We start from the raw sequence: 25697 nt of genomic DNA, 5'->3' as shown, positions 1-25697 counted from the left end.
TTCATGCACTAGGACACCCAGATCCCTCTGCATTTCAGAGCTCTGCAATCTCTCACCATTTAGATAAGAAGCTTCTTTTTTATCCTTCCTGCCAAAAGGGACAATTTCACATTTTCCACTCTCTCACCTCACTCACATGGCTGAAGATCACTGTGTAACAGCGCTGCCAGATTAGGGGGAAGAGATTGCATTCCAGAGAGTAGAGAAACCATGTCCATCCTCACCGTCCCTCCATCTTCACCATCCCTCCATCTTCACATTCCCTCCCTCCTCACCGTCCCTCTCTCCACATCCTCCCTCTCTCCTCACCCTCTCTCACTCCACATCCTCCCTCCCTCCTCATCGTCCCTCCCTCCTCACCATCCCTCCGTCTTCACCTTCCCTCCCTCCTCACTGTCCCTCTCTCCTCACCCTCTCTCACTCCTCACCCTCTCTCACTCCATATCCTCCCTCTCTCCTCACCCCCTCTCACTCCACATCCTCCCTCCCTCATCATCCCTCCCGTCCCTCCGTCTTCACGTTCCCTCTCACCTCACCATCCCTCCATCTTCACCTTCCCTCCCTCCTCACCGTCCCTCTCTCCTCACCCTCTCACTCCACATCCTCCCTCCCTCCTCAGCGTCCCTCTCTCATCCTCCTCTCTCCTCACCCTCTCTCACTCCACATCCTCCCTCCCTCCTCATCGTCCCTCCCTCCTCACCGTCCCTCCATCTTCATGTTCCCTCCCGCCTCACTGTCCCTCCATCACCTTCCCTCCCTCCTCACCATCCCTCCCTCCTCAGCATCCCTCTCTCCACATCCTCCCTCCCTCCTCATCATCCCTCCCTCATCGTCCCTCTCTCCTCATCCTCCATCCCTCTCTCATCACCCTTCCTCCTCTCCACATCCTCCCCCCTCCACATCAACCCTCCCTCCTCACCGTCCGTCACTCCTCACTCTCCCTCCCTCCTCATTGTCCCTCCCTCCTCACTGTCCCTCCCTCCCTCATCACCATCCCTCTCTCCACATCCTCCCCCCTGCCGCGCCACCCCCTCGCCTTTCTTCTCACCTGAGCCTCCTCACCATGTCTCTCCCCCTACTTCTTTTTCTCCTTCTCTTTCTCTTCTCCTGCTATCTCCCGTTTTTTTCTCTCTGCACACTTCTCCTCTCTCAATCTCTCCTCTGTCACTCACTCTCTCTCCTCTGCCCCCTCTCTCCCCTTTTCAGCCTCTCTCTCCCCCTCCCTCGCCCCACCAGTCTGCCATGTGTAACTATAAACCTCACACTAATGCTCTGTTCACCAGTCTTTGGCATCGAGTGCCCGGGTTGATGGGGTGGGCACCTAGTGCATGGTGGGTAGGGGCTCAGCAAGAGAGCAATGATTGCCACCCCCCCCCCCCCCCCCCCCCCCCACCAGTGCCCAAGCTGGTTGGGCAGAGCAGCAGGTCTCCCAGTGAGGGATCGGATAAGTTCACCATAATGCTCGGACTGGCAACAGGAGTGAAATAGAGACACGGATAAATATTTGCCCCCTCCTCACCTTGAAGGCTGTCCTGGGAATTACACCTGAACTCTGGCTTGCAGGGGTAAAATGTGCTTTCTTGATGCCCATCCTCCTCACCTTCAACACCCCTACTGCTTGTGTCATTTTTCAAAGGGATAAGACCCCTCGTCAAGAGGGAATCTCGGTCAGGGACCCCTGTTAAAGAGGGATTCTCTCCTTCTGGGACCCCTGATAAAGGTGGAGTCTCTCTGTCAGGGGCTCCTGTTAAAGGGGGAGTCTTTCCATCTGGGACCCTGTTTAAAGAGGGAGTCTCTCCGTCAAGGACCCTGTTTGAAGATGGAGTCTCTCCGTCAAGGACCCTGTTTGAAGATGGAGTCTCTTTGTCAGGGACCCCTGTTAAAGAGGGAGTCTCTCCATCAGGGACCCCTGTTAAAGAGGGAGTCTCTCCGTAAAGGACCCTGTTTGAAGATGGAGTCTCTTTGTCAGGGACCCCTGTTAAAGAGGGAGTGTCTCCATTTGAGACCTCTTTTAACATGGGGACAAGGTGACCAGCACAAACAGTTTGTTGCTGAGACTCTGATGTGTAACGTTCATTCACAGAAAGGCCCTCATAGGGAATGTGGTCACCCACTATAATCACAAAGTCACCCATCCAAGTCCGCCTATGACAGATGTCAGATAGAAAATGCATTTGAAAACCAGGAGTTTAAACGGTTCAAAGGGGAGGTGAATGTAGTATAAAGGTCTGGCACATACAGGGTTAATGTGGGACTGAGTACAGTACCGCCCACACAGTGATGCAAGAAGGCACATGACCCAGAGCTAGGATCAGTGCGGTGTTGCCCAGAGACGTGTTAAGACCTAGACATGGAGATAGCTACTTGCCTGTACCCTTTATTGTATATTTATATATAGTTATCACTGGTTAATAAAGTCTTTCCGTTAACATACTGAAGACTACAAAAACTCCACTAATAGACATACTCTGCAATCAACACCTTCCTAACAGTGAAGAAGCAAACAAGAGAAGGAAAGAGAGAGTATGAAAAGAGACTGGCAGCTAACATGAAAGGGAATCACAAAGTATCTTACAGTAATATAAATAGTAAAAAGATGGTAGAGGAGGGACCAAAAAGGGAATTTACACATGGAGACAGGAGGCATGGATGATGTGTTAAGTGAATACTTTGCATCTGCCTTTACCAAGGAAGAAGATGTTACCCTGGCCACAGTGAAAGGGGAGGTAATTCACACCCTAGAAAGGTTTAAAATGGAAAAGGAGTTGGTACTGGATTGAGTGTCTGTACTTAAAGTTGATAAGGCACTGGGGATCAGATAAGATGCATCCAAGGATTCTGAGGGATGTGAGTGGAAATTGTGGAGGCACTGGCCATAAATTTCCAGCCTTCCTTAGACTCAGGGGTGATGCCAGAGGACTGGAGAATTGCAAATGTTACACTCTTGTTCAAAAAAGGGTGTAAGGATAAGCCCAGCAACTACAGACCAGTCAGCTTAACCTCAGTGGTGGGGAAGCTTTGAGAGACAAGAATTTGGGACATAATTAATAGTCACATGGACAAACATGGGTTAAGTAAGGAAAGCCAGCATTGATTTGTTAAGGGAAAATCATGCTTAACTAACTTTCTGCAGTATTTTGAAAAGGTAACAGAGGGTTGATGAGGGCAATGCTGTTGATATTGACTTCCAAAAGGTGTTTGATACAGTGCCACACAACAGACTTGTGAGAAATAGAATAAAAGGGGCAGTAGCAACATGGATACAGAATTGGCTAAGTGACAGAAAGTGGAGAGTAGTGGTTAATAGTTGCTTTTCAGACTGGAGGAAGGTTTGTAGTGGAGTTCCCCAGGGATCAGTGTTAGGACCCTTACTCTTTCTGACCTCGACCTTGGTGTACAGGGCACAATTTCAAAGTTTGTGGATGATACAAAACTCTGAAGCATTGTGAACTGTGAGGAGGATAGTGGAGAACTTCAGAAGGACATGGGCAAGTTGGTGGAATGGGTGGGTAGGTGGCAGACGAAGAGAAATGTGAAGTGATTCGTTTTGTTGGGAAGAACATGGAGAGACAATATAAAATAAAGGGTACAATTCTAAAGGGAATGCAGGAGCAGAGGGACCTGCGTGAGCATAGATAATTGAAGGTGGCAGGACAGGTGGAGAGAGCAGTTAATAAAGCATAGTCTCCTGGGCTTTTATATGGGCATAGAGTACAAGAGCAAGGAGGTTATGTTGAACTTGTATATGACACTAATTTGGTCTCAGCTGGAGTATTGCATCCAGTTCTGGGTGCCACGCTTTAGGAAGGATGTGAAAGCGTTGGAGACAGTGCGGAAAAGATCCATGAGAATCGTTCCAGGGATGGAGACCTTCAGTTCCGTGGATAGATTGGAGAAGCTGGGACTGTTTTCCTTGGCGAAGAGAAGGTTGAGAGGAGATTTAATAGAGGTGGTCAAAATCATGAGGGGTCTGGACAGAGTAGATAAGGAGAAAGAGTTCCCATTGGTTGAAGAATCAAGATCTGGAGACCACAGATTTAAAGTAATTAGTAAAAGAGGCAAAAGTGATATGAGGAGAGACTTTTCACACAGTGAGTGGTTAGGGTCTGAAATGCACTGCCTGAGAGTGTGGTGGAGACAGGGTCCATGGAGTGGTTAGGATCTGGAATACACTGAGAGTGTGGTGGGGACAGGGTCAATCGACTGGTTAGGATCTGGAATGCACTGTCTGATAGTGTGTGGAGACAGGGTCAATCAAGTGGTTAGGGTCTGGAATGCACTGTCTGATAGTGTGGTGGAGACAGGGTCAATCGAGTGGTTAGGGTCTGGAATGTACTGACTGAGAGTGTGGTGGAGACAGGGTCAATCAAGTGGTTAGGGTCTGGAATTCTCTGTCTGAGAGTATGGTGGAGACAGGGTCAATTGAGTGGTTAGGATCTGGAAAGCACAGTCTGAGAGTGTGATGGAGACAGGGTCAATCGAGTGGTTAGGATCTGGAAAGCACAGTCTGAGAGTGTGATGGAGACAGGGTCAATCGGGTGGTTAGGGTCTGGAATTCCCTGTCTGAGAGTGTGGTGGAGACAGGGTCAATCGAGTGGTTAGGATCAGGAATGCACTGTCTGAGAGTGTGGTGGAGACAGGGTCAATCAAGTGTTTAGGATCAGGAATGCACTGCCTGAGAGTGTGATGGGGACAGGGTTAATTGAGTGGTTAGGATCTGGAATGCACTGCCTGAGAATGTGATGGCGACAGGATCAATCGAGTGGTTAGGGTCTGGAATGTACTGTCTGAGAGTATGGGTGAGACAGGGTCAGTCATGGCTTTCCAAAGGGGATTAGACTGTTTTGAAATATGGAAGAATGTGCAGGGTTACGAGATGAAGGTGGGGAAATGGCACTGGGTGAGCAGTTGATTCGGAGAGCTGGTGCAGACACGACGGGCCCAAGACCTCCATCTGCTCTGTAATAAGCCTGTGATTCTAGATTCAGTGAAGGTCAGGTCGACAAGTCCAGAACAGCAAAACAGAGACAGGGAGACTGGGTGTCTTACTGGGTCCAAAGGCAGAAAGAAGCTGCAGTGAACAGATGGTCCCAAACATCATGGCTCAAACCGTCACTGAAATCCGAGCGCTAACCCCTCACTGAAATCCGACTGCTGACCCCTCACTGAAATCCGACCACTGCCCGTCACTGAAATCCAACCACTGACCCCCTCATTGAAATCTGACCACTGACCCCTCACTGAAATCCGACCACTGACCGGTCACTGAAATCCGACCACTGACCAGTCACTGAAATCCGACCACTGACCCCTCATTGAAATCCGACCACTGACCCCTCACTGAAATCCGACCACTGACCGATGACTGAAATCCGACCACTGACCAGTCACTGAAATCTGACCACTGACTGGTCACTGAACCCTCACTGAAATCTGACCACTGACCCCTCACTGAAATCCGACCACTGACCGGTCACTGAAATCTGACCACTGACCTTTCACGATTATCTGACCACTGACCCGTCACGATTGTTTGAGGAATGAAGATTCCCCAAGGTTCTTTGCCTTAACCAGGGTCACAATCTCCTACCAGTGTCCATTTTCCAAGTCCTGTGGTGATGGAGGATCAGTGACAGGGACAGAGCTGTGAACCCGGGCGTCCCCGGTCAAGACTCTGCACTGACTGAGCAGTTTGCTTCTGCTCGCCCCGAATGGGGAAGGGGCTAGCAGCTCTCTAAATTGGCTGCCCTACTTTCCCCTCAATGAGGACCCACACCCTGCGGGGTCTCTATCCTCCTGGTCAAAGAAAGACAACTCGAAATTTTGCAATTTAGAATGTTAGAACATTCATGGATAATCTCGAGAGCAGCTGTCCGGAAAGAGGAACGCCGATCACATCACATGACCTACCAAGACTCCAAATTGGCGTCACTGCCCTCAGTGGGAGCCACCTTCCGGGAGAGGGACAGTTAAATGACAAGGAGGGGGATACACCTCCTACAGGAGGGCAAAGTGACAGCAACCCACATGCCCATGGATTTAGCCTTACCATCAGGAATAGGATCCCAGCTGCACTGCCAGAACTCCCCACTCGTATAAATGAAAGACTGATGATGCTTCACCTACAGCTCAGCCATAACCAATACGTCACTGCCATCAGTACTCATGCCCCGACCCTTGACCCCAATGAAGACGTGAAGGAAAAATTCTATTCTGACTTGATGAGGCCCTCACCACCATTCCATAAAAAGGGAAGGTCACCCTTCTGGAGTCTTTAATGCCAGGTAACTCTGGTGTCTAGAATAGAAGCACTGGGAGGAACGGAATGGGAAAAGCCAATATAAATGGTGCCTCTGCCTAACACACTGTGCTCAGCGTGGCCTCAAACACTCTCCTCCATCAGAAGGACAAATACACAACCACATGGACACATCCTAGATCAAAGCATATACACCTCTTGGATTATGTCACTGTTCAGGTCAAAGATCTAAGTGATCGCTGTATCACCCGATCCACATGGGGCACTGGCACTAGCCGGACAAACCATTGACCTGTTCGATGGTTCTGGAACATCCTCCGAGCACCGAGACATCACTAAGCCTAAACGTCCTAGAGGAAGATCAATGTCTCAGGTGTACAGCAGCCTGACTGAAGAGAGGGATTCCCAACCGCAGCTCACAACCCATTCGGAAACAATTCCCACATCCAACTCAATTCCAGGACAGTGGGATCAAATAAAGCCAGCTGCACTAGACTCCTGTGTCCAGGCCATTGGGCTGGAACCTCAGCATTATCGGGACTGGCTGGGAGGAAGCAGTGCGGCTGAAGGAGGAGAACAGGCTGTTTGACTGCCAGCTGACAGTCAGCCAATCAGGTGATGAAGAGCCTCTACATTCTCCAATTGGCTGCGGGCAGGCAGAGCTCCCTGAGGAAGGGCTTGGCAGATGACCAATGGTGGGATTGAGGGGCAGGGCAGCTAAAGGCAGGAGGCCATTCAGCCCCTCGAGCCTGCTCCACTATTCAGTCAGGTCATGGCCAATCCTACCTTCACCCACCTGCCTTGAATCTGGATCACTACACACTCCAGTCTTGAAAAACAAACCTATTCTCACCGAGAAAGTGATTCATTGAACCCCCAGCACCTACTGCTTTTTGTGGAACTCAGTTCCAAACCTCAATCACAACCGCCCCCCCACCCCACCCCCTCTTTAAGTGAAGAAGCCCCAGGAGGAATAAACAGTTCGGACCAGTGCTCTTATTTCCCAGTTTTACTGGTGTTCCGTTTTAAGCTGCACAAGACCAGTTCGGACCAGTATTCTTCTTCCCCGGTTTTTACTGTTTTTCCTTCTGGGGCGTTTCCAAACTCCTCTCCACATAGTCCTGGCACGAATTTGAAGATTCTGTCCCCTTATCCCGGTCTCTCCAAACTTCGGGATAATGTTTCTCCCCAGCAAAATTCCTTCAAAATCAAAAAAACTTCAATCAAATCACCCCTTAATCTTCCATAACCCAGGGAATGCAACCCCAGCTTGTGTAATCTTGCTATAATTTAACCCTTTCAGCCCTGGTATCATTCCAGTGAACCTGCTCTGCACCCTCTCCAAAACCAATATGTCATGTGATAAAATGTTCAGAAATATATCCAATCAGAGATGCTGTGGAGCCACCATAGAGGTCAGGAGTTGTCCACAGGAGGTCACGAGTCAACCAACAGAATACAGACAAGCCAACTGGAGCAGAGAATGTTCCAGCTTTTTTTATTCTTTCACTGGGTGGGAGTCACTGGCTGGGCCAGCATTTATTGCCCATCCCTAATTGCTCCTTGAGAAAGTGGTGGTGAGCTGCCTTCTTGAACCGCTGCAGTCCATGTGGTGTAGGTACACCCACAGTGCTGTTAGGGAGGGAGTTCCAGGATTTTGACCCAGCGACAGTGAAGGAACGGCCGATATATTTTCAAGTCAGGATGGTGAGTGGCTTGGAGGGGAACTTCCAGGTGGTGGTGTTCCCATGTGTCTGCTGCCCTTGTCCTTCTAGATGGTAGTGGTCATGGGTTTGGAAGGTGCTGTCTAAGGAGCCTTGGTGAGTTCCTGCAGTGCATCTTATAGATGGTACACCCTGCTGCTACTGTGCGTCGGTGGTGGAGGGAGTGGCTGTTTGTGGATGGGGTGCCAATCAAGTGGGGCTGTATGGCCTGGATGGTGTCGAGCTTCTTGTGTTGTGGGAGCTGCACTCATCCAGGCAAGTGGGGAGTATTCCATCACACTCCTGACTTGTGCTGACACAACATATCAGTTCAACAGCCTGACAAAGGCTGAGTGGAGTCTCCCAGCTTAGAGACAGGGAGAGGCTAACTGTTTGCCAACTCTGCAGGAGGGACCAGGAGTCATTGTCCCCAGTCTCGGGGAATTTCCTGTTGTGACCAATACTGGAGAGAAACCATAGCGCTTGAAACAAGACATTTTATTTTTGTTATTTTTGAACACTTTACTTTGTTAGTTTTCATAAATATTGGTGATGGGGGTAAAACAAATGCTTCACGGACAGTCAGAGGTACAAAATGTCTGCCTGCATTCTGATTGGTTGTGGCCAAGCCAAGATGGCTGTGTTAGGCAGCAAATGGCTGAAGGGCAATGAGCTGGGCGTGGTTGGAGGGCAGAGGTCATGTGCAGAAACCATCAGGAATACATGTGTCCCTCATTGGTGCCACTGATCACGAGACCAGAGTGAAGCGAGTGCTCAGCGATTCCCCACTCATCCTTCCCACCCTCCTGTTTGTCATTCATTGCCCCCGTGTCTCACTGTGTCCAACGACAGCGAGAGACAATACTGCTCTCCCTTTTCCCCTCTCCCAAATTCATTCTCTCTCATTCTCACTTGTTCTCTCACCCTTCTATCACTCTCCTACATTCATTCACTCTTAGCCTCTCTCTATCTCTTTATCTCTCTGTCACTCTCTCTAACTCTGTCACTTTTGTTCTCTCTCTCTGTCACTGTCTTTCCCTCTCTATTCCTGTCTCTCTCTGCTCTTACAGTCACTCACTCTCTCTTTCTCTGCCTCCCTCTCTCTTCATTATTCCTATCCACTCTTGTCTCCCTTTCTCTTTCTCTCTCTCTCACCGTCTTAGTGCCTTTATTGATCCCCCTCTTTTCACTCCATCTCTTCCTTTAACTACTCCACTATTCGTCTATCTCTCCCCCTTTCACTTTCTTATCCCTCTCTCCCTTCCCACAACTTTCTCTCCCTCACCCTCTCTCAATCACACAGTTCAGCATCCACACATAACTTGACGGCTGTTCACTACAGAACAACATAGCAGGACATTGTCTCTCAAGGACCTTCATTCTGGGGTTTCGATCAGTCTGAACTGTCAAACATTCTCAGGGCAGGTACAGCATGGTGTTAGATACAGAGTAAAGCTCCCTCTACACTGCCCCCATCAAACACTCCCAGGACAGGTACAGCACGGGGTTAGATACAGAGTAAAGCTCCCTCCACACTGCCCCATCAAGCACTCCCAGGACTGGTACAGTATGGGATTAGACACAGAGTAAAGCTCCCTCTACACTGTCCCCATCAAACACTCCCAGGACAGGTACAGCAAAGAGTTAGATACAGAGTAAAGCTCCCTCTACACTGTCCCCATCAAACACTCCCAGGACAGGTATGGCACAGAGTTAGATACAGAGTAAAGCTCCCTCTACACTGTCCCCATCAAACACTCACAGGGCAGATACAGCATGGGTTAGATACAGAGTAAAGCTCCCTCTATACTGTCCCAGTAATGGTTCTTGAACCCTTCAGCTGCTGTTGATCTTCCTGTTGTGGGATTTCTCTGGATCATTCACATTGATTGTTCTATTTTTTTGCAGGAATCTGGGGAAAACTGGTCTGCGAGTATCTTGTGTGGGAATAGGTGAGTAACCATGGGCAGTGTGAGGTGGGTGGGATTGAGTGTGGGCGATGGGGTATCAGGCTATGAGAACCAGCGATTGGACTGGGTCGAGGAGAGAATTCATTTTCACTCAACCTTTGTGCGATTGTTGGCAAACCACCTTCGGCCAAAGTGTGTAAGGAGCTGTGATTCCTTCTCCTCAGTGTTCCTCATTGCTCAGTGGGCCATCCTCCTGCCTGTGTCAGTCCTTCATGCCACTGCCTTCCAATGCCAAGCCCTGAGCCCAGAATCCAGGTCGGCACTCGGCTGAGGGAGTGCTGCACTGCCAAAGCTGGGTCACCACCTGCCCTCAGGTGGAAGTAAAAAAATCCCACGACTGACCTTATGAGGAACAGGGCAGGTGGATGGGGGGAAAGGTAGGGGAGGTGGTGGGAGGGAAGTAGGTGTAATATGGAGGGAGCGGAGGTGGAGGGGCATGGAGATGGAATGGGGAGTAGAAGTGAGGGAGGGTAGGAGAGGGGAAAGGAGGGGGAATGGGGGAGTAGAGGTAGAGGGGGGGGAGGGGAGGGGAGGGGCATGGACGGAGAATGGGGAGCACATGTAGGGGAGGGCAGGGGAGTGCATGGAGGGGGAATGGGGGAGTTGAGGTGGTGGAGGAGGACAGGAGTGGAGGGGCATTGGGAGGGAATGGGGAGTAGAGGTTGGGGAGGGGAGGGGCATGAAGGGGGAATGAGGAGTTGAGGTGAGGGAGGGGAGAGTGTAGGTCATGGGGAGTGGAGGTGGGGGAGGAGAGGGGAATGTGGAGTAGAGATGGGGAAGGGCATGGACGGGGGAATGGGGAGTAGGGGTGAGGGAGGGTAGGAGAGGGGAATGAAGGGGGAATGGGTGAGGAGGTGGGGGGAGGGGGAATGGGGAGTAGAGGTGGGAGAGGGGAGGGGAATGAGGAGTAGAGATTGGAGAAGGGAGAGTCGTAGAGGGGGAATGGGGAGTAAATGTGGGGGAGGGGAGGGGAATGGGGAGTGGAGGTGGGAGAGGGGAGCGGCATGGAGAAGGAATGTGGAGAGGAGATGGGGGAAGTCATGGAGAGCAATGGGGGAGTAGAGGTGATGGAGGGGAGGGGAGGGGAGGGACATGGAGGGGGAACGGGGAGTAGAGGTGACAGAGGGGAGGGGAGGGACATAGAGAGGGAATGGGGAATGGAGGTGATGGAGGGGAGGGGAGGAACATGGAGGGGGAATGGGGACTAGAGGTGGGGGAGGGTAGGGGGGAACTGCAGGACTTGGGGGAGGAGATGTGGTATGTGGGGACGGGTTTTGGGGCTAGGTGGAGGCTCTGAGGGAGAGGAGGTTTCTCTCAGTGTGAGAGGTAGATCACTTCCTCAGTTTCTATTGTAAGTCGGATCATTTTAACCTATTCATTTCCTTACAGGAAGTTGGGTAACAATTGGCTCCCAGATCTCGGAGGAGGTAAGTGCTTCACATGATTCGCTGTTGGGCTAAACCAGCTCCATCCCTCTCCCAGGGGATGATAGATTACAGGCTGCTCCATTCTGCCAATCAGGACATGAGGCCAATCAGTCCATCCTCTCCCCAGGGCCAAATCAGTTAGTCCAACTCTTCCACCCTTTCCCTGTATCCCTGAAATCCTTCCTCCTTCAGATAGTGATCCAAATCCCTCTTGAAAACCCTCTAGATTGACCCTGTCTCCACCACACTCTCAGACAGTGCATTCCAGATGCTAACCACTCGATTGACCCTGTCTCCACCACACTCTCAGACAGTGCATTCCATATCCTAACCACTCGATTGACCCTGTCTCCACCAAACTCTCAGGCAGTGCATTCCATATCCTAACCACTCGATTGACCCTGTCTCCACCACACTATCAGCCAGTGCATTCCAGCTCCTAACCACTCGATTGACCCTGTCTCCACCACACTCTCAGACAGTGCATTCCAGATGCTAACCACTCAATTGACCCTGTCTCCATCACACTCTCAGGCAGTGCATTCCAGACCCTAACCACTCACTGTGTGAAAAAGTTTCTCCTCATATCTCTATTGCTTCTTTTGTCAATCACCTTAAATCTGTGTCCCTCTGGTTCTCGCTCCTTCCACCAAAGGGAACAGTTTCTCCCTATCTACTCTGTCCAGCCACCTCATGATTTTGAACACCTCTATCAAATCTCCCCTCAATCTTCTCTTCTCCAAGGAGATCAGTCCCAGCTCCTCCAATCTATCCACAGAACTGATGTCCCTGGAACCATTCTCGTGAATCTTTTCCGCACTCTCTCCAATGCTTTCACATCCTTCCTAAAGCGTGGAGGTCAGAACTGGACACAATGTTCCAGCTGAAGCTGAACCAGAGTGTTATACAGAGTTAACATGATTTTCTTGCTTTTGTGCTCTATGCCCCTACTTCTAAACGTTCGACACTGCCTGCTTTTTGAACCATTTTCTCAATGTGCCCTGCTGTTGGGGTTGCCAACTGTGAATAAATGTATTCCTGGAGGTTCCATGACATGAATTGCCCCCACACTCCAGCCATTCGTCGACCAACACATCCATCCCGGTGACACACGGACTTCCTACACCAATTGGAAAGTAAAAAGACTCATTGCCCAACTGGATGACGCTTAGCTGTCAGCTACCAAGCCTTTATTTCCCATTTTCAATGTGTTTTTACCTGGTAAACGGAAATGTTCTACAAAATGACAAAAAAATACAATTGTTTTTAACGTCCCGATGTTTTTTCTCCAGGGTTGGGCACAGCAGTGTCCTGGAGATTGATCCTCAATTCCTGGAGACTCCAGGCCCATCCTGGAGGGTTGGCAACCCAACCTCCCACCACCAGTGATTTGTAGACATCCCCCCCCTATTCAGCCCATGGCTCTGGTGCCCTCTAGCTAGTCTCATTGCCCCTGCTCTCTCTCTCTGGACTCTCATCGACAAATATTTCCCCAATTTTTTTCTGAGCGTTAAGCGGGATCCTGCCCACTCCCACAAACCCCTCACCCTCCTCCTCTCTCTCCCCGCTCCTTGCCCCCCCCCCCCCCCCCCCCCCCCCCCCCCGCTATTGTCTTTTGTACAATGCAGGGTTAACTGTGTTAAATGAATATTTTTCCACTCTGTCGGTCACCTTCTGCTGATGACTTTAACTCAACCAGTGAGAATAGTTAGTCCCGATTTACACTCTCAGATCTTCTCAACTGTGTTCACACCTCCTGTAATGGGCGGGTTTGAGTCTTGACTCCAGTGGGCCTTTAATCTAGGCTCAGCTCAGTGCTGAGGGCCAGGCCCACGCTTCAGCGCGGCCATTTCTCCAATGAGGCCTTAAACCAAAGCCGGGCCTGCACTCTCAGGTAGTTGTGGAGTTGGGGGGGTTGGGAAGGGGAGAGTGAGTGAGGGGTGGAGTTCTCCCCCATCTCCCTCAGCAACCATTACAGAACAGATGACCTAGGTATTATCACGTGGCTTTCGGTGGGAGCTTATTGTGAACACAATTGGCCGCTGGATGCATTGGAATGTTGATCACATTCCAAAGCACCTCATTGGCTTCATTGGGAGGGCCCCGGGATGGTCTTCGATCTTGATCTTCCTGCTGTGTGCGCCCGGCTGTTTTTCTTTGACGCTTCACACTGGCTCCGGCCTCCTCCGCAGGCTGCTGAGGACATCTTGACTGTCGCCTACGAGAATGGGGTCAACCTGTTCGACACGGCCGAGATCTACGCATCGGGCAAGTATGTCACGCAGAATTCTCACCGATTTTCTGTCAGGGATTTGAGCCTGAACAGGGATCATTCCTCTCCTATTATTGAGAGGTGGTGCGGGGGGGTCATAAGCTGCACAGTGCAAGATGCTAAGGCCAAAAGATTGGCCCTTGTGCCTCCTCACTCCAACCCCACCCACCGCCCCTCCCAAATCCAACCACAACCCCCTCCACCCCCGCCCTTTTTAGGTGTTGCATGGCCTCCTGAGGCCTCAAATGGGGGGTGAGTCACTCGTCTTTCCATATTGAAGTGCGTGACCAACATACAGGAGGACACATGAGGGACATGCTTTAAGAAGCTGTTAGGCTCTTTGCCTATTCAAATGTGGGGCCATAACGCTTCCTAGAGGCCCTCTGCCTTCAGTAAGGCGGGTTTGTCCTGAGGGGGCAGGCCCCATCGCAGGCAACACGGTCGGAAGCCAACCCAAGGTATTTCCCAGAACCGAGATGCCAAGTTACCGCAGCAAATGTGCAGGTAGGAGAGAGAGGGGGCCCAAGTCCTTATCGGGGGCACCTGCACCCGAACCCTGACCCCAATTTTCCCACTGCTCCCACACCCAGGAGCCCCAATCCCAACTCTCAGGCCTAGCCAGTGAACTTGAATGATAAGTTCTTGGGATGTGGGTGCCACGGGCAAAGGGTTGATTTGTTTGTTTTCGTACCCACTCTCTCTCTCTCTGTAGGGCTGAGGTGACGCTGGGAAACATCATTAAGAAGAAAGGCTGGAGGTAAGGATGATTTAATGGAGGGGCTCCCGCCATCCTGTTTGGAGTTTAATTACCAGCGGCCCCCATCACTCCAACACTTTGACTCTGGGGCCATTTTTTCTCCGGCCGAACTTTGCAGGGAAGTTGTGCACAATCCAGTGGACGATCCGGGGATTCAGAGGGGAGGGCGGGTTCTTAGGAAGGTGGGGGGGGTTGATGGTTTGGGTGGGGTGGAGTTGGGGGAGCACGGAGAATACAGAGCATGCTCTCCCTTCGGGAAGTTCCCCCGCTTTAAGGAACCCCGTTCGGCCCAATATTTTCCTCAGGAGAGTTGGAGGCAGCGTCAAGTCAGGGCCTCAGTCCTGGAAGCAGATCGTAAGCGGGAAGGTACCGAGGCTGATTTGAAGGCTTGGTTCACTGGGGCCTTGTCCCTGTTATTTCAGAAGCTGTTAGACCCTCTTGTCCTCACCCCTCACATGCCCCCCACCCAGTCCCCATGTCCCTCACCCACTCCCCATGCCCCTCACAGACTCCTCCACCCACTTCCCATGCCCCTCACCCACTCCCCATGCGCCCCCACCCGCTCCCCATGCCCCTCACCCGCTCTCCATGCCCCTCACCCACTCACCATGCTTCTCACCCACTCACCATGCCCCTCACAGGCCCCTCACCCACTCCCCATGCCACTTCCATGCTAAAAAACACCCTACGCCCATTACCATGCCTCTCGTACCCCCATGCCATCTCCATTAGTATTCACCCAGCATCCACCTTGGGTAGATGTTAAGAGCCATGTGGAGGTTGTAGTGTAATGTGTTAATAGGGTAGCTATGCTAATGAGTGATGTAGACAATGATGTATCAGTGACATCAGCAGTCATGTGCTAGTCTCCTGGAAGAGAGCTCTGTACTCAGGAAAGACATACCTAATCTGTAACCTAGCTAACATATAGTGTTAATAAACCAGTTAAAAGCAAGTATCAGAGTAAGATTACAGTCTCTCTACGTAAGATAGGTCATGCATACCAGAAGTCAACAACCACGCCAAAAGCACATGAAACAGATGATAAAAATAAACACTCTAATACAGCTCTCACTCATACACACTTGCTAGCGAAAAAAACTCCCATTCATGAAACCCATTCAAGGCTTTTGAATCAGTTATAAAAACAAATACACTTCTATTCCATAGCCACATCAAATTCAGCTAATCCTTCTTAAAACTGCCAATCATACTGTAAACTCAGAACCCCCGCTGAGATATTTGCAGCTTTTGAAAGGGGGAGGGGGTGGGGAAGGGGGATGGGGTGGAGAAAGGAGGAGGGGTCGGGAAAGAGGGGGTGGGGAAAGGGGAGGGGGTGGAGAAAGGAGGAGGGGTCGGGAAAGAGGGGGTGGGGAAAGCGGAGGGAGTGGAGAAAGGAGGAGGGGTCGGGAAAGAGGGGGTGGGGAAAGGTGGAGGGGGTGGGGAACATTGTTGGAGAGGTATGGAAAGGGCGATGGGGTGTGGAAAGGGGGTGGGGATAGGACAGGAAAGGGGGAAGGTGGGGGAAGGGGCTGGAGAACAGGGTTGGAGTGGTGAGGAAAGGCGGGAGGAGGGTGGGAAGAACAGGAGGGAAGTGAGTGGAAGGCAATCGAGAGGAAATGACCACAGGGATACAAGGTGAAAGTGGATAAATGGACACAATTCTGGATTAACCCTTTGTTTCTCTTCTCCACAGACGATCCAGTTTTGTCATCAGCACCAAACTGTACTGGGGAGGACAGTGAGTATGTGAGGGGCCACACACATATCCCCAGCCCTGTGCGTTCTCGTATTCCTCCCCAACCTCCCCTTTCTGTACTGTAATGGGTGATAGACTGAATATACCAGTGAGTGATGTAGAGTCGGTCATGTGTGAGACACGAGAGAGAGAGAGGGTGGGACAGTCTGAGCTCAGAAAAGACATGCCTACTCTGTCACCTCTTTATATATACTGTTAATAAACTAGTCTAAAGCAAGTACCAGAGTAAGAGTACAGTTTCTCTCGGTAAGATAGGTCACATATACCCATAACCAAGAACTGCAGATCATGGTGACATTACAAAGCATTATCTTCTGCTCAAGTGCCTGCTGTAATGCCCAGCCCCAGTCTGCGTGTGTCTGCAGGCCACCCACACACACACAGCTTCAAAAGCAGGGTGCAGGCTGAACCTGTGTATGAATGATGTCCAGACAGCGAACACTGGGGTAGGCACTGGGCTGGGTGTTCCTGTGTGTGTGTGTGTGTGAGCATGAGAGTGTGTGTATGTAAGGGTATTTGTGCATGTGTGTGAGCATGAGAGTGTATATGTATTTGAGTGTGTGTGTGTGTGTGTGTGTGTGTGTGAGTGTGAGGGTGGGGGTGTTTATGAGAGTGAGTGAGGGTGTGTGTGAGGGTGTTGGTGTATGTGTGTCTCTCTTGTTGGATGAGCACCAGGTCAAGCCTTTTGTGATGCCCTCTGCAGTTGAATAGCCCTTGCTAAGGGGATGGCATATGGCAGGACAGCTCACTTTCTGTGCTAACTGGGGCTAATGGCTGCTCCAATGAGGGATGGGAGTGGGTGCTGGGTTGGGGCAGTGGGGTGGAGCCAAGAGGAGACCAGGCGTGGGAGAGCAGGAGAGCAAAGTGGAGGGACAAAAACCATTACATTGTGGTCCCCTGGGTCATCGCGGGAATCCTCCCCTCCACTGCATCACTGAGTGGAAAACAAATCTCTCTCCTTTCCACAGGGCAGAGACGGAGAGGGGACTTTCCCGCAAACACATCATTGAAGGTAAACTCCATCCTGTGAAAAACCTGTATTTACAGAGCGCCTCCCAATGCTTCAAGCGTTTTGCAGCCAATAACGCACTCTATAAAATACAATCACTGCTGCAGGGGCAAAAGGCCAACTGACACACAGCATGGGTTGGGGGAGTGAACTGTTCCTTTTACCCACTGTGTAACCTCCATGTACAGGAGCTGACACTGAGACACACACATGGCTGTGCAGGAGCTGATACTGAGACACACACACACGGACTGTACAGGAGCTGATACTGAGACACACACACGGACAGTACAGTAGCTGATACTGAGACACACACACGGACCGTACAGGAGTTGATACTGAGACACACACACGGACCGTACAGGAGCTGATACTGAGACATACACACACGGACTGTACAGTAGCTGATACTGAGACACACACACGGACCGTACAGGAGCTGATACTGAGACACACACACGGACCGTACAGGAGCTGATACTGAGACACACACACATGGACAGTACAGGAGCTGATACTGAGACACACACGGACTGTACAGGAGCTGAAACTGAGACACACACGCAGACCATACAGGAGCTGATACTGAGACACACATATGGACTGTACAGGAGCTGATACTGAGACACACACACGGACTGTACAGGAGCTGACACTGAGACACACACACAGACTGTACAGGAGCTGACACTGAGGCACACACACACATGGACTGTACAGGAGCTGACACTGAGACACACACCGACAGTACGAGCTGATACTGAGACACACACATGGACTGTACAGGAGCTGACACTGAGACACACAGACAGTACAGGAGCTGACAATGAGACACACACACACGGACCATACAGGAGCTGACACTGAGACACACACATAACGGACTGTACAGGAGCTGACACCGAGGTACTTACAGACTGCACAGTATCAGTCAGGAGTGAATCATTCCATGATGTTAATATACTGAACATTGAGTAAAGTGATGTGTGTGATCCATGCTGTCTGCTCTTACACTCATGAACCTATGTTTCTGCTCAGGACTGAGGGGCTCCCTGGAACGGTTGCAGCTTGAATATGTTGACATTGTCTTCGCAAACAGACCAGATGTTACTGTCTCGTCCGAGGGTATGTTGAGTTTTTTTAATTAGCCGCACATTGATCCTGAGAATGAGAGGCTCCATCCCTCCATTGTCTAAATACCCATTCTAGGGGTAGGGATGGACGGTAATCTGTCCTTGGCTTTTGTGTCCCTGGGGAAAGGGATTAATCGGAGTTCCTGCTCCTGGCCAGCAGTATCGGGTAACATCTGCTGAAGGAGTGTGTGGTGTGTGTGTGTACACCCATGTGTGTTTGCAGGTGTGAGCAGGTGTGTCCGTGGATGTGTGAAGGCAATTGTGTGTGCACATGTATGTACAAGTATGTGAGGGTGTTATCTTGTGTATGTGTATGTAGGTTTGTGCGTGTGGATGGTTCCGTGCCTGTATGTTTCTGCGCAGGCGGGTGGTGATGAACACATGAATGTGTACATGAGTATATAGGTATGTGTGTCTGAGTTGTACATGTGTGTCCATGTGAGATCATTGATAAATTAGTCAAGCCTAGAGAGGAACAACCTTGATTTTTAGGCTTGAGCCCTAGAGCAGGTCCTGTACCTGGAGCCTTGAGACTCGGAGATGAGAGATCTGCTACCAACAGAGCAACAGCTGAGAATTGTTGTGATATTGTACACATGCCAATGCAGACAATGTACTGTTAAGAAGCTACATCGTGACATCACTATAACATCTCCATGTGTCAGGCTGCAGGATCAAAGGTACAGCCTCCATGTTAGATGTTCACTACTGCAAGTATTCACTACAGTCTGTGGCCCTGTATCAGTAAGACTTACTCTATACGTTATGAGTCAGGCACCTAGTTAAGTCATCAGCCTATGTAACTGTGAGGATCCAGGCTGGATAAAGGCCTGTGCAGAGCTGTATATCGTTGTTGCCAGTAATAAACTTCGAGTAATTGTGTTCACCCAGAACCCTCATCAGTCTCAATATCTTGTGTGGCATAGATAGCACAGGGACAGATTGAGACCTTCAACATATGTCAAGGTAGCAGACAGTAAGAGACTATGATATGGTGGCAGCGGTGCCTGCTAATATAGACCTTACAGCAGCGAAGGTAATTTCTGAAGGTACCAGAACACAAGGCAGAAGATTACTTCAACGGTAGGGATTCCACTTCCCCAGCTCCAATGCAGGCTCCCCGAGGGAAGGAGAGTCTGTAAGCACACCTTGTCAAGGGAAGTCTCTCACAGGGAACCTCAGTCCAGGTGCTTCAACCACAAGAGCTTGTTATCTGACACTCGGCACAGAGGCTAGTTCCCACAGAAGTGTTCAGAAGCGTGTGAAGACCTCACTCTGAGCTCAGCGATTTGGGCAGCAGGCTCTGTTTTATCTGGACGTCAGCAAGCCGCTCATCCAAACAGTGAAGGCTAGAACCTCGAGTTTGTTTGTTTAAAAAAAAGACAAACATACCCCAGGCTGAGAGGGCGGGGGGAGGTCGGAGCTCAGCATGACTTTCGGTCAGTTCTGAAATTTTGGTTTTTTTTTAGTTTTCACACCGAAACCAGCTTCCCCCTCACCGACAACTGAGGCACGGTAGCAACCCAGCAGAATAAAACGGCATTGTTTCAACACTGTGATAGAAACAACAAGGCAGGCACAATCTCTGCAATCTAAAGATCTGCAAGTTAAAGATTCTTCCTCTTCATTTCAAGGCAGTCAAGAAGAAGCCAAGCATCTAAAGTGCTATTTTTAAAAAATGCAGCATAAAGAGAAGCGAGCATTTACTCTTAGCAGCGCCCTTTTACGAGCCCATAGCGATACCGTGTGCTAGCATCTGTTCTCCGACAGCGCAGGGACAATGGACAGGCAGCAAGTGCAAATTTTCATCCAGAGACACAGCACTCAGCAACTACATTAGTGTAGCACCCAGTGCAGCCCATAGCCAAGGACATCACAATGCCGAATAGCATCTTGACTGTGAACTGGCACACAGGAGATCCTCATATAGAATTTCAACTCTTCAGACAGAAGACGCGTTTACACTTTGTGGAGCAGTGGGTGCCGGAGCAAGAGAAACAGGCCATCAAATTACCAATTGCCCTTGGCAAGGAGATGTGTAAACTCATCAGGGCTTTCTGATGAAGACCAAAAGGACCCAATAAAATCTTCAAACTCACCGAAGGTCAGCTAAACGTCCCCGAGTTCGCTTTCGAATTCACAGGCTGGAGTTCATGTTGTACAGACAACAGCCAAGAGAGAGCATCGATCGATTTATAAACAGGGGCCAGCGCCAAGGACTCGAGTGTGACCTCAATGCCGATGCCCTTGCGGAGAGACTGATGGAGATCGTCATTGCTTCAACGCCCATCAAGTCTTTCAGGAAAGCGCCACCAGAAAAAGCCAAAGGTTACTCAGTAGATTCACCACTGGACCAAGGTAGAAAGCCTGAGGAATTAGTGGCTGGTGGACAGCACCTTCTAGCCCTCGATCATCAATCTACTTTGCCGTGGTAACCAAAACATCAAAAGCACCCAAAAGCAGCACGCGGTGTGGCCTCACACACTCAACCAGACAGTGCCCAGCATTTTTTAACATATACAAACTCTGCTTCACCAGAGGGCATTGGGCAAAAATCTAGAACTAGGGGTAACTCTTTAAAAATAAGGGGTCGCTCATTTAAGACAGAGATGAGGAGAAAGGTGGTGGAAGCAGAGTCTTTGAATATTTTTAAGGCAGAGTGAGATAGATTCTTGATTAACAAGGGGGTGAAAGGTGATGGGGGTCGGCGGGAATGAGGTTACAATCAGGTCAGCCATGATTGTATTGAATGGAGGAGCAGGCACGAAGGGCTGAGTGGTCTACTCCTGCTCCTAATTCGTATGTTCATATGTTCATGACTCTTAGATCTCAAGGTCTGTACGATTTTATTCCCCCCTCCATTCCTCCCACCAGAACATGTTGCCTCAGACTTACCTATTTCCAAGTTAATTGCCTGTCCACAGCTCATATATTGTCACAGTTGTCCATATTATTGACTGCAGACCCTCGCATGAGGGGTAAGCGTCGGTCTGATCCCAGAACCATCGCTGATGAATTGCCTTATACATTTTTTTGTGTTGTAGGTAACTACGCCCCACGATCAAGGATCTTCTTTGTGGAAGGTTAGTGACCATCATGAGTGAGCCGTTCTATTCCACTAAGCCTTCATGGGACATTGGTGGGGGGGGGGGGGGGCGGGAAGAGCAGATGATGGGGTATGGGGGAGGCAGAGAGAATTTGAGCTGCTCGTGTTCTTTTGCCCACCGATCATCACGAGGTGCAAAACAGTCAAATATTGGCCACAGGCGATTGGACTGGCGCTCCCGGAGGAGTCATGGTGACAGGTTGAGGAGGGTGGAAGTTCAGCCCTTATGTGTTGGTTTGCCATCAGATCTCCTTTACAGCCAACCGAAGACAGCTGGGACAGAGTTGACGTTTTCCTGTATCACTACAAACTCCACCCATCACATGTTTTCTTCAATTTATTCTTTTCACAGGTTATGGGCATCGCTGGCTCGACCAGCATGTGTTGCCCGTCCCTGACTGCCCTTGAGAAGGTGGTGCGGAGCTCCCGCGCCACGGTCAGTCTCATGTGGTCCCCACTGTCGATGCACCCACTGATCCCCTCAGCCCTTGCCCTACCACCCCACCAGACTAGAAAGAGACCAAGGATAAGGAGAAGGTGACCATGATGACCTCCCCACCCCCACCCCAAGGCACGATACCCTTACTTGGCGAATGGCTACATGTCCTTCAGGAGAAGGGAGGGCAGAAGATTGGCAGGCAAAGAAGGGGAGATGGGGAGCAGAGCCTCTTGCCTGGGGAACGGTGCGCCAGGCAAGGAGAAGACCTGAAGGAGGGAGGCGCATAAAGAAATATCTGGAGGAGGAACAAGAGGGGCCCGATGGGGCAAGTTTTCCAATCTGATTCTCCTGATGGGCACAAATTCCTGGTGCCAATGGGACTGGAAATCAGGCTTAAACTGTGTTGCTCAGGCCTTCACCATGGCAACGGATCTTCCTGAGTGAAGTAGTTCCAAAGAAGTTTCTGAGGAACCAGGAGAGGCCTAAGGACTCAGGTCCCTGATTCCAGAAACATTCAGTATGGCTGCCCACAGGGATGACTTTCCAGCCTTACAACTCAATCTAATTTTTCCTGTATTTTTGTCTTAGTTTGCTGCTTTGTTCCTTTAACTGGGATATTTCATAATCAAGCAGAATGGTTGAGGAAATGGTGACAACTATAGGAACCGGAGGAGACCATTTAGCCCCTCAAGCCTGCAGGCTACTATTCCATCATGGCTGATCGGTATTTTAAGTCCATAACCCTTAATCCCCTTAACCAACAAAAATTTAACAATCTCAGCTTTGAATTTTTCAACTGACCCACAGACACAACACTCTTCCTGAGGGGGGAGAGAGTTTAGGATTTCTCCTCTCCTTTGTGTCAGGAAGTGCTTCCTGACATCGCACCTGTACAGTCAGGCTTGGATTTTAATGTTCCCCCGCCATGTTCCGGAACTCCCCATCCACACGTCTCCCACCCCCAACAAACTGAGGAAATAGTTCTCTTGATCGATTCCTTTAATCATCTAAAACACCTTGGTTACATCGCTCTTAAATCTTCTAAACTCGAGGGAATACAAGCCCGGCCTGTGTAACCTGTCCTCAGAATATAACCCTTGAGCCCCGGTATCATTCTGGCGAATCTACACTAACGCGGCGCATGTCTCTGCGCTAACCCAGCGCGTGTCTCCGTGCTAACATGGCGCGTGTCCCTGCTCTAAACTGGCGCATGTCCCCATGCTAACACAGCGCATGTCTCCGCGCTAACACGGCGTGTGTCCCTGCTCTAACCTGGCGCGTGTCCCTGCGCTAACCCGGCACGTGTCTGTCCGCTAACCCAGCGCGTGTCTGTCCGCTAACCCAGCGCGTGTCTGTCCACTAACCCAGCGCATGTCTCTGTGCTAACCCAACACCCAAGGCCAATGTTTCCTTCCTGAGGCGCAACACCAAGAACTGAACCCAGATAGCCCAGGTGGGGTCTGAGAAGCGCTTGGGGCAGGGATTTAACGTACACCCTGTTGGGGTCAAAGCTCATGAAACCTGAACAGAATCTCCTAAAACCCATGGCCCCCTCCCTCACCCCAGTGTGACACCCTCACACCGATCCTTCCTCCACCCCCACCCCAGTGTGACACCCCCACACACCGACCCCTCCTCCACCCCACCCCACCCAGACAGCGTGACAGCCCCACAGCGACCCCAACCCCTCCCCCTCCCCAGACACTCTGACAGCCCTCACACTGCCCCCTCCTCCCAGACAGGTACCAGCCCCCTTACTCTGGGTGCTTTCTTGGGTCCTCTGCCTCCTCAGCCTAACCTGCGATCAGGTTTTTCAGTCTATCCGCAGATCCAAACTGCAGACTCCTTCCTGAGCCAATGGCCAAATGCCTCCAATCCAAGGCCCCTAATAAAAACAACCGTTTGCTTTCCCCTGTCATTAGTGCTTTATGGTGATTTTCCTTGGGGAAAAATGGAAATACTGAGGTTTAATTGATTGATGATTCAACTAATAATTGCTTTGAGCCCTGTTACCACTAGGCCTCATCCCTATTGTTGCCACTAAGGCTCCCTCTAGGCTGTTTATGGCTGATGATGCCTCCCAGGCCTGTTGCTACTGGTCCTCACTGTTACCCTCCATTGTTGCCTCTGAGGCCTGTTTCCACTGGGCCTCATCCATATTATCACTCTCGCCACTGAGGCCTGTGACCTCCTGTTGTAATTTAACCCTATGGTCAGTTACTGCTGAGGCATGGGGCTTTCCGGGCCTGTTATTGCTACAGGCCTCATTATCATGCTTGGCTGTGAGACCAGGCCAATAGGAGCATTAGCTCCCTGTTCCGACAACTGAAGTGAATTGTTGACTTTGCTTAATTGACATCTTTAAATGGTTAGAATAAGTTGTTACTTCTGTGATATATTTTGTCAATGTCTCAATGTTTATTTGAACAAGATTAAGGGATGTGAAGTGTTTGAAGCCTCTGTTATTGATACTTCAATGTCTCTCTGATTAACACATTTACAGGGTTGTAGGAACAGCTGTCTTTTGTCAAAGTAGGATTTGTGAATAGGTATTTGTTTAATCTCAATAGTTCCACATCGAATCAGAATCACAGAATTTTAATGGCACAGAGGGAGGACATTTGGCCCATCATGTCTGCAACGGCTCTCCAAATGAGCATTATGCCGAGTGCCAGTACCCTAACTTTTCCCCTGTACCCTTGCACATTGTTTCCATTCAAATTATCATCTAATACCCTCTTGAATATCTTGACTGAAGCTGCCACGCTCCCAGGCAGCGCATTCCAGACCCAAACCACTCGTTATGTGAAAAAGTTTTTTCTCACATCACATTTGCTTCTTTTGCAAATCACTTTAAATCTGTGCCCTCTCGTTCACGACCCGTTTAGGAGCAGGAACAGTTTCTCCCTCTCTACTCTGTCCAGACTCTTCATGATTTTGAAGATCTCTTGCTATTGTTATTAGGTGTACATTGTGCATACTGGGTGAATGGGTAAGGAAGGGGTATGAGATGGCATGGAAGGTATAAAAGGGCATAGGGGTATGAGGGCTCGAGGGCCTGAGATCTTCTAACACAACTGGGGCAAAGTCCCAGAGAAGCAGGTCAGGTCGTCTAACCAGCTCACCTCAGCACACGTCCACCCCCATTGACCATTGATACTCTGCTTCCAGGATTGGCAAGCCCAATTAGGTAGGCGGTGGTGTAGTGGTATTGTCATTGGACACAGGGGTAAAGCCCTGGGGACCTGGGTTCCAATCCCACTGCGGCAGATGGTGGAATTTGAATTCAATAAAAATCTAGAATTGAAGGTCTAAAGATGACCATGAAACCATTACCTGGAAAAACTCAGCAGGTCTGGCAGAAGGATCATGAGAACTCGAAACATCAACTCTTTTCTTCTCCGCCGATGCTGCCAGACCTGCTGAGTTTTTCCAGGTAATTCTGTTTTTGTTTTGGATTTCCAGCATCCGCAGTTTTTTGTTTTTATGAAACCATTATCGATTGTTGTAAAAAAAAACATCCATCTGGTTCGCTGATGTCCTTTAGGGATGGAAATTTTCTGTCCTTACCTGGTCTGGCCTACAAGTGACTCCAGACCCACAGCAATGTGGTTGACTCTTAAGTGCCCCCTGAACAAGGAAAACTAGGGATAGACAATAAATGCTGGCCTAGCTAGCGACGCCCACATCCCATGAACAAATAAAAAAATGCTCCACCTGCACCCAGCCCCGCAAGTGGGTGCAGATGTGCGTACCAGGACACTTCTTTACCAAGGTGGGCCTGGCTCGTCAGGAAATTTCCTGCCTCGGTGGCCAAAATCCTGCCCAAAGAGCCTGCAAAGGGATATGGACAGGTTAGGTGG

At 50.2% G+C, this 25697-nt stretch overlaps 1 protein-coding gene across 1 annotated transcript in view; it reads left to right on the top strand.

The window, feature by feature from the left end:
* Positions 1-25697, top strand: part of LOC121274152 (voltage-gated potassium channel subunit beta-2-like) — a 199173-nt gene that overhangs the window by 9752 nt on the left and 163724 nt on the right. Inside the window, exons 2-8 of the mRNA XM_041181331.1 lie at positions 9871-9914; positions 11322-11359; positions 13552-13631; positions 14344-14388; positions 16085-16129; positions 17116-17159; positions 18195-18281. Coding sequence (XP_041037265.1) covers positions 9871-9914; positions 11322-11359; positions 13552-13631; positions 14344-14388; positions 16085-16129; positions 17116-17159; positions 18195-18281 — 383 coding nt within the window. The remainder of the gene's footprint in view (positions 1-9870; positions 9915-11321; positions 11360-13551; positions 13632-14343; positions 14389-16084; positions 16130-17115; positions 17160-18194; positions 18282-25697) is intronic.

Source organism: Carcharodon carcharias (genome assembly GCF_017639515.1).
Source record: "Carcharodon carcharias isolate sCarCar2 chromosome 33 unlocalized genomic scaffold, sCarCar2.pri SUPER_33_unloc_1, whole genome shotgun sequence".
NCBI lineage: Eukaryota > Metazoa > Chordata > Chondrichthyes > Lamniformes > Lamnidae > Carcharodon > Carcharodon carcharias.
Note: the sequence above shows the minus strand (reverse complement) of the source record. Positions and strands in the feature narration are given on the sequence as shown.